This window comes from Squalius cephalus (genome assembly GCF_949319135.1).
Source record: "Squalius cephalus genome assembly, chromosome: 8".
Taxonomy (NCBI): domain Eukaryota; kingdom Metazoa; phylum Chordata; class Actinopteri; order Cypriniformes; family Leuciscidae; genus Squalius; species Squalius cephalus.
In genome coordinates this window covers 287,501-297,500 of record NC_137129.1, presented here as the reverse complement: position 1 = coordinate 297,500, position 10,000 = coordinate 287,501, and the positions used below count along the sequence as shown (strand labels likewise).

The following is a 10,000-nucleotide window of genomic DNA, read 5'->3' as shown; positions in this document are numbered from 1 at the left end:
CCACACACTTCTTAATCTGCCAGAACAACAACAACAACAACAACAACATTACAACTAAACACTTCAGAGTCACACTGTGGCCTGAGAGCTGAATAACCAGTCTACAAGAAACAAAACAAGTGTTAATAATATACACACACACACACTAAGGCTGTGAAAGATTAATCGCATCCAAAATTAAAGTTTGTGATTATATAATGTGTGTGTGTACTGTGTATAATTATTTTGTATATATAAATACACATGTGCATGTATATACTGTATTATACACTCACCTAAAGGATTATTAGGAACACCACACTAATACTGTGTTTGACCCCCTTTCGCCTTCAGAACTGCCTTAATTCTACGTGGCACTGATTCAACAAGGTGCTGAAAGCATTCTTTAGAAATGTTGGCCCATGAGTGGTACCCGGTGGGGTCTTCTGCTGTTGTAGCCCATCCGCCTCAAGGTTGTGCGTGTTGTGGCTTCACAAATGCTTTGCTGCATACCTCGGTTGTAACGAGTGGTTATTTCAGTCAAAGTTGCTCTTCTATCAGCTTGAATCAGTCGGCCCATTCTCCTCTGATCTCTAGCATCAACAAGGCATTTTCGCCCACAGGACTGCCGCATACTGGATGTTTTTCCCTTTTCACACCATTCTTTGTAAACCCTAGAAATGGTTGTGCGTGAAAATCCCAGTAACTGAGCAGATTGTGAAATACTCAGACCGGCCCGTCTGGCACCAACAACCATGCCACGCTCAAAATTGCTTAAATCACCTTTCTTTCCCATTCTGACATTCAGTTTGGAGTTCAGGAGATTGTCTTGACCAGGACCACACCCCTAAATGCATTGAAGCAACTGCCATGTGATTGGTTGATTAGATAATTGCATTAATGAGAAAATGAACAGGTGTTCCTAATAATCCTTTAGGTGAGTGTATATATATATATCTCAATTATATTATATATAAAAAAAATGAATATAAATAACACTTTTCTTAAATATATACATGCATGTGTATGTATTTATATAAACAAAATAATTATACACAGTACACACACACATTAATTAAACACTTTTCTGTTAGACGCAATTAATTAGCTTTGACAGCATTAATACAGTAATAACTGTACTTCACAGAACAGTGAAGCTCGTGATGAACACAAATGTTTCAGTTTTATAAAATGTTGCTATAACACACACGCACACACACATTCACCTGCTGTCTCTCAGGCTGTGGCGCACACACACACACGCACACACACACATCTATACCGATGAAAGCATGTTTCTGTGTGTGTAGTTCTGCAGCGGATGTCTTTAAAACACCTTAATGGTTCCTTTAGGGAGACTGTCAGAGGAGCCGATGAAGTTCCCGGTCCGCCGCAGCAGATCTTCCTCCTCCTCGTCTTCATTGTCACTCTCAGCTCCTGCGGGGGAACGAGAGATTAACGAGCCGATCGACGGGTCACGCAGAGCTGACCTCTGACCTCATCCTTCCCTCGGGACACTCTTTTAAAGCATTAACTGTTCATCTGAGGGGTCCGAGACCACAGGACTTCAAACACGAACACCCACAATTTTTACGGATTTGAGGAGTTTTGTGAAATTTCAAAAAGTAGCGAATCCTTCTCTCGGGTCAGTGACCCCCTCAGGAATGCGAGGTATGCTTCAGTACACGTAGAAAATCCTAAAAATGCTCAATTCAAACTAAAAATCTTAAAACTTTACCCAAAAAAAATTATTTAATAATGTCCTCACACAAGGTTAAATTATGAGTTATTTTGAATTTACGTTACAAGAATGTGAGAAATGTTCTTAAATTATTATTTGTTGATTAAATCTAGTAATTTAAAGGTAAATAAAATAAAATAAAAAATATCCAAAAAAATTGCATTAAAAAATAGAAAAAATATTATCAAAATTAAATAAAATGAGCGTTCTGGAGAAAAGAAAGGAAGTATGATTGTAGGGTTCGGGAGAGACGTGTTCAGGGTGACGGATGAGGAGTAACGACCTTTCCTCAGGCGTCCGTCCTGCTCCGCCCAGACCGGGGCACCGCCCATCGCCTTCTGGAACCTGCACACACACACACACACACATCAGCATCAGAGCACAAACACACACACACACACACACACACATCAGCATCAGAGCACACACACACACACACACACACACATCAGCATCAGAGCACACACACACCAGCATCAGAGCACACACACACACACACACACACAATCAGCATCAGCATCAGAGCACACACACACCAGCATCAGAGCACACACACACACACACACACAATCAGCATCAGCATCAGAGCACAAACACACACACACACACACACACATCAGCATCAGAGCACACACACACACACATCAGCATCAGAGCACAAACACACACACATCAGCATCAGAGCACAAACACACACACACACACACACACACATCAGCATCAGAGCACACACACACACACACACACACACACACAATCAGCATCAGAGCACACACACACACACACACACAATCAGCATCAGCATCAGAGCACAAACACACACACACATCAGCATCAGAGCACACACACACACACACACACATCAGCATCAGCGCACAAACACACACACACACACACACACGCATCAGAGCACAAACACACACACACACACACACATCAGCATCAGAGCACAAACACACACACACACACATCAGCATCAGCGCACAAACACACACACACAAGCATCAGAGCACAAACACACACACACACACACACACATCAGCATCAGAGCACAAACACACACACACACACACATCAGCATCAGAGCACACACACACAGTCAGCATCAGAGCACACACACACATCAGCATCAGCGCACAAACGCACACACATCAGCATCAGAGCACACACACACACACACACACACACACACACACACACACACACACACACACACACAAGCATCAGAGCACACACACACATCACCATCAGAGCACACACACACACACACACACACACACATCAGCATCAGAGCACACACACACATCACCATCAGAGTACACACACACACACACACACACACACATCAGCATCAGAGCACACACACACACACACACACACACACACACCAGCATCAGAGCACACACACACACACACACATCAGCATCAGAGCACACACACACATCACCATCAGAGTACACACACACACACACACACATCAGCATCAGAGCACACACACACACACACACACACACACACACACACACACACACACACACACACACACACACACACATCAGCATCAGAGCACACACACACACACACACACACACATCAGCATCAGAGCACACACACACACACACACACACACACACACACACACATCAGCATCAGAGCACACACACACACACACACACACACACACACACACCAGCATCAGAGCACACACACACACACACACATCAGCATCAGAGCACACACACACATCACCATCAGAGTACACACACACACACACACACATCAGCATCAGAGCACACACACACACACACACACACACACACACACACACACATCAGCATCAGAGCACACACACACACACACACACACACACATCAGCATCAGAGCACACACACACACACACACACACACACACACACACACAGAAGTAATTGATTTAAAGTGAATAGATTTCATTCTGGCTAAATGTTTTATTAATAGAGCTTATTCTTTGGTGTGTAGTAATGTGAGTTATGGCTGTGTAAATTGCAACTGATAATCTAACAATAATATTTTTAACCATTTAGTTTGAAATGCAAGACATCAAACACGTTTTGCTATTAAGGGCAGCCTCCCACACCACTGATGTGAACTTAGCCATTCATGCCATTCACCTCAGAGGGAGCTATTCCAGGCCCTGTAGAGATTTAGTGAAATGCTTTTTTATTTTGCTACTTCGCCATTTTGAATTTACACATTTCTCATATTTGTGTTATTGACCTTTCAGTAATAAAAAAAAGACTTAAGATTATTCTGGGAGCATTTTGTATTTTCAAAATACTAATTACTTGTATTTTATTTAAATACATTTTTTCACATCAGTATTTTGTATTTTATTTTGTTACATTTCATGAGCCAGTATTTGTAGTTTGTAACAAAATAGTTTTTGATGTATTTGTGCCCACCTCTGCACACACACACACATCAGCATCAGAGCACAAACACACACTCACGCTCTCTCTGCGCATAACGGTTTAAATGAACAGCAACAATAAGCACATGTTGAGCTGATCAAGAGATTGTGCAAGCAATTTAAGGTCGCGACTCTTGTCCCAGATATAGCAGGCTTTACTCAGTGATTGAAACAGATTTATTAACATTAATTGAAGTTTTACAGTATAGAACCGACACTGAACGCTCCGAGCGAGCTGTGCTGTGGTAAACATGGGACTTTTCTGTTTAACGGTAAATAAAATGAGGCACACAATTCAGAAAAATGTGACAACAAAGAACTTTTATCCTGAGGTTCATAAAAAATAAAGTGCTATTAAAAAAGAAAAAGAAAAAACGGACTGCATTTATTCCGCTGTGTTTTCAGTGCGCGGTCACCGCCGGGTCTGAGGGGTATTAGTCATCTGCGGCAGGGTTCCAGACTGCGACCATTTTTTGAGAATGTGCGAGTTAAAATTTTATGTGGTCACATTTGTGCGAGTGCATGGTCATGTACAACTCAGTTAAATTCACGCATGCGCAACAGAACGCCGTTGTATCAGTACATCATGAATCCATTTTCCAAACCGTGTTTTTGACTTATCCTGAATCACTACGGTACGCCTATAATAAGTGTTTATATTCTGACTATTTTATCCCGGGGTCGGCTCGGCTGCGGAGTTGCCCAGTGCCTGCGTGACTCGCGGCTCCCCATAGGCATTAACGGAGAGAAGTAGCTCCGGCTACAATGTTCTTCCACAAGACACTTGCAGTTTATTTATTAAAGAACGTACACGTCATGCGCATTGCACACTGATGGTGAAACGTGCAAATTAGGAATTCAGGAATTACAAGCCAGCGAGCCAGCATACAGCCTCAGACACAACTGATGACGAGGGCACAGGTGCGGACAGGGAGGGACCAAGTGAGCAAAGGAGTATAACAAATACATATTATGTTTATGTTTTATCATACAAAAATTAGGGCTGTCAAAATGAACACGTTAACGCATGCGATTAATTATTTCAGTTCAACGCGTTAAAAATATTTAACGCAATTAATGCAGCATCAGATTTTTTCTTTCATCCATTGGCTGCTCTATAGTATTTTATCACGCTATCATTCATTCAAGTGCTAATAAACAATTCAAGTGTGATAAAACGCAAAAAATAAGAATTTAAATCTGTACTGGCGGCGCGCTGTCTTAATATCTCCTCTCTGTGTGATACACGCAACACACACACACACACACACACACACACACACACACACACACACACACACACACACACACACACAGGACTCATGCGCTCAGAATGCCGCTTCAGCAGCGCGCAGCCGCTTCTCTTTCACGCTTGAACGGACAAAAACACACAAAAGTATGCCAAAATGTTCAGTTTGTCGAGTATCCTCGTACGCACAGTATTACATTAGTTAAAAAGTGTTAAATAAACGCAAAGAGTTGACAACATCGGATGCTTGTCAGATCCAGATCCGCATTTGTATACATCAGATCTTAAAGCGACAGCAGCCTAATAAACCCGCTTCTGTGATACATTAATGTAAAAAAATCAAATCAAAGAAAAAAGTCAGAGAAAATTACAGTGAAGTCTGAGAGGTGTAACTTTATTCAATTTATGTATATTTCCTACCTAATAGATCAAATATTTAAAATATACTTTATGTTGTTTCACATTAATTTGGAGATTAAATGTGAAATTATTACAATATAAAAATATATTAAAACCTTTAATGTTAAGTGTGATTAATGGTGAATAGGCTAGTTAATTGTTTTAATCGATTGACAGTACTAAATAAAATACAATGAAACATTAAAAAAACATACGTGGTGTTTTTTTGATAGTTATTTTTAATGGTTTTCATTTAAAAGATTAAAACATTTTGCCAACATGAGGTCTTGTGTCACTGTCAGTCTTTTTACATCAGTGCAAAACTAGGGTGCGCAGATAAGGACAACTATTCATCAGCATGCATTGATTAATTCCATGTTGTAAAAAAAAAACCAATTTGGTGCGACCAAATCATGTGCTGGTGCGACCAACTGAGAAAGTTGGTAGCACCAGTGCAACCAGTGGAAAAGTTAGTCTGGAGCCCTGTGCGGTCCAGTGGGGCTCTGCTCGCAACCTTCAGCAGTGACGCTGCGCTAGACGGGCGACTCCGGTGACCTGGCCCTGACCCCTGACCCCTGACCCCTGACCCCTCAGCTCTGCTTCCGCCGGCGTGTGTTTCCATATGCAAATATTAATTTTCACGTTCGAATTTCTGTTTTTTAAAACTATTCGAATATATATTCCAATTTAGAATATTCGTTGACAGCCCTAGTGTGTGTGTGTGTGTGTGTGTGTGTGTGTGTGTGTGTGTGTGAGTGTGTGTGTGAGTGTGAGTGTGAGTGTGTGTGTGAGTGTGAGTGTGCGTGCGAGTGTGAGTGTGTGTGTGTGTGGGTGTGTGTGTGTGTGGGTGTGTGTGTGAGTGTGTGTGTGTGTGAGTGTGAGTGTGTGTGTGAGTGTGAGTGTGTGTGTGTGTGTGAGTGTGAGTGTGTGTGTGAGTGTGAGTGTGCGTGCGAGTGTGAGTGTGTGTGTGTGTGTGAGTGTGTGTGTGTGACGTACTGGTCTCTCAGTCTCTGCTGCAGCTTCTGCTTGGTCATCCTGGTCTCGGCTTCGCTCTTCTTCAAGTCTCTGCGGAACCGATGCGTCATGTCGATCCTGGAACACAAGATCTGGGATTACTCCTGCAGGATTAGGGTTAGTTAGGGTTAGTTAGGGTTAGAGTTAGGGTTAGTTGGGGTTAGTTGGGGTTAGTCCTGTGTGTCGCAGCAACATCAGCAGAGCTCTTACTCTTCCTCCAGCTCGTCCTCCTCATCCTCCCACACTGCTCTTCTTCTGTGGTGCTGACGCGCCTCGCTGTCCTCAGAGGAAACACTGCAGACCTCGTCATCCTCCAGTGGAGCCCTGCTGTCCTACACACACACACACACACACACACACACACACACACATCAGCATCTAACCCTGCTGTCCTACACACACACACACACACACACACACACATCAGCATCTAACCCTGCTGTCCTACACACACGCACACACACACACATCAGCATCTAACCCTGCTGTCCTACACACACACACACACACACACACACATCAGCATCTAACCCTGCTGTCCTACACACACACACACACACACACACACATCAGCATCTAACCCTGCTGTCCTGCCCACACACACACACACACACATCAGCATCTAACCCTGCTGTCCTGCCCACACACACACACACACATCAGCATCTAACCCTGCTGTCCTGCTCACACACACACACACACATCAGCATCTAACCCTGCTGTCCTACACACACACACACACACACACACACACATCAGCATCTAACCCTGCTGTCCTGCCCACACACACACACACACACATCAGCATCTAACCCTGCTGTCCTGCCCACACACACACACACACATCAGCATCTAACCCTGCTGTCCTACACACACACACACACACACACACACACATCAGCATCTAACCCTGCTGTCCTACACACACGCACACACACACACATCAGCATCTAACCCTGCTGTCCTACACACACACACACACACACACACATCAGCATCTAACCCTGCTGTCCTACACACACACACACACACACACACACATCAGCATCTAACCCTGCTGTCCTGCCCACACACACACACACACACATCAGCATCTAACCCTGCTGTCCTGCTCACACACACACACACACATCAGCATCTAACCCTGCTGTCCTGCTCACACACACACACACACATCAGCATCTAACCCTGCTGTCCTACACACACACACACACACACACACACACATCAGCATCTAACCCTGCTGTCCTGCCCACACACACACACACACACATCAGCATCTAACCCTGCTGTCCTGCCCACACACACACACACACATCAGCATCTAACCCTGCTGTCCTACACACACACACACACACACACACACACATCAGCATCTAACCCTGCTGTCCTACACACACGCACACACACACACATCAGCATCTAACCCTGCTGTCCTACACACACACACACACACACACACATCAGCATCTAACCCTGCTGTCCTACACACACACACACACACACACACACATCAGCATCTAACCCTGCTGTCCTGCCCACACACACACACACACATCAGCATCTAACCCTGCTGTCCTGCCCACACACACACACACACACATCAGCATCTAACCCTGCTGTCCTGCCCACACACACACACACACATCAGCATCTAACCCTGCTGTCCTGCTCACACACACACACACACACATCAGCATCTAACCCTGCTGTCCTACACACACACACACACACACACACACATCAGCATCTAACCCTGCTGTCCTGCCCACACACACACACACACACATCAGCATCTAACCCTGCTGTCCTGCCCACACACACACACACACATCAGCATCTAACCCTGCTGTCCTACACACACACACACACATCAGCATCTAACCCTGCTGTCCTACACACACACACACACATCAGCATCTAACCCTGCTGTCCTACACACACACACACACATCAGCATCTAACCCTGCTGTCCTACACACACACACACACATCAGCATCTAACCCTGCTGTCCTACACACACACACACACATCAGCATCTAACCCTGCTGTCCTACACACACACACACATCAGCATCTAACCCTGCTGTCCTACACACACACACACATCAGCATCTAACCCTGCTGTCCTACACACACACACACACATCAGCATCTAACCCTGCTGTCCTACACACACACACACACATCAGCATCTAACCCTGCTGTCCTACACACACACACACACATCAGCATCTAACCCTGCTGTCCTACACACACACACACACACACACACACACATCAGCATCTAACCCTGCTGTCCTACACACACACACACACATCAGCATCTAACCCTGCTGTCCTACACACACACACACACACACACACACATCAGCATCTAACCCTGCTGTCCTGCTCACACACACACACACACATCAGCATCTAACCCTGCTGTCCTACACACACACACACACACACACACATCAGCATCTAACCCTGCTGTCCTGCTCACACACACACATCAGCATCTAACCCTGCTGTCCTGCTCACACACACACACACACATCAGCATCTAACCCTGCTGTCCTACACACACACACACACACACACACATCAGCATCTAACCCTGCTGTCCTACACACACACACACACACACACACCAGCATCTAACCCTGCTGTCCTGCTCACACACACACACACACATCAGCATCTAACCCTGCTGTCCTACACACACACACACACACACATCAGCATCTAACCCTGCTGTCCTACACACACACACACACACACACACACATCAGCATCTAACCCTGCTGTCCTACACACACACACACACACACATCAGCATCTAACCCTGCTGTCCTGCTCACACACACACACACACATCAGCATCTAACCCTGCTGTCCTACACACACACACACACACACACACACACATCAGCATCTAACCCTGCTGTCCTGCTCACACACACACACACACTCATCAGCATCTAACCCTGCTGTCCTGCTCACACACACACACACACACACACATCAGCATCTAACCCTGCTGTCCTGCTCACACACACACACACACACATCAGCATCTAACCCTGCTGTCCTGCTCACACACACACACACACATCAGCATCTAACCCTGCTGTCCTACACACACACACACACACACACACACACACACACACACACACA

At 45.0% G+C, this 10,000-nt stretch overlaps 1 protein-coding gene across 1 annotated transcript in view; it reads right to left on the bottom strand.

Annotated features, from left to right (window-relative positions):
• The window catches only part of utp18 (UTP18 small subunit processome component), a 39,215-nt gene that overhangs the window by 25,787 nt on the left and 3,428 nt on the right, over positions 1–10,000 (bottom strand). The window contains exons 2-6 of the mRNA XM_079878875.1: positions 7,042–7,163; positions 6,814–6,909; positions 2,004–2,065; positions 1,316–1,416; positions 1–16 (exon numbers count right to left, since the gene is read on the bottom strand). The exon at positions 1–16 is cut by the window's left edge and continues 110 nt beyond it. Coding sequence (XP_079735001.1) covers positions 1–16; positions 1,316–1,416; positions 2,004–2,065; positions 6,814–6,909; positions 7,042–7,163 — 397 coding nt within the window. The remainder of the gene's footprint in view (positions 17–1,315; positions 1,417–2,003; positions 2,066–6,813; positions 6,910–7,041; positions 7,164–10,000) is intronic.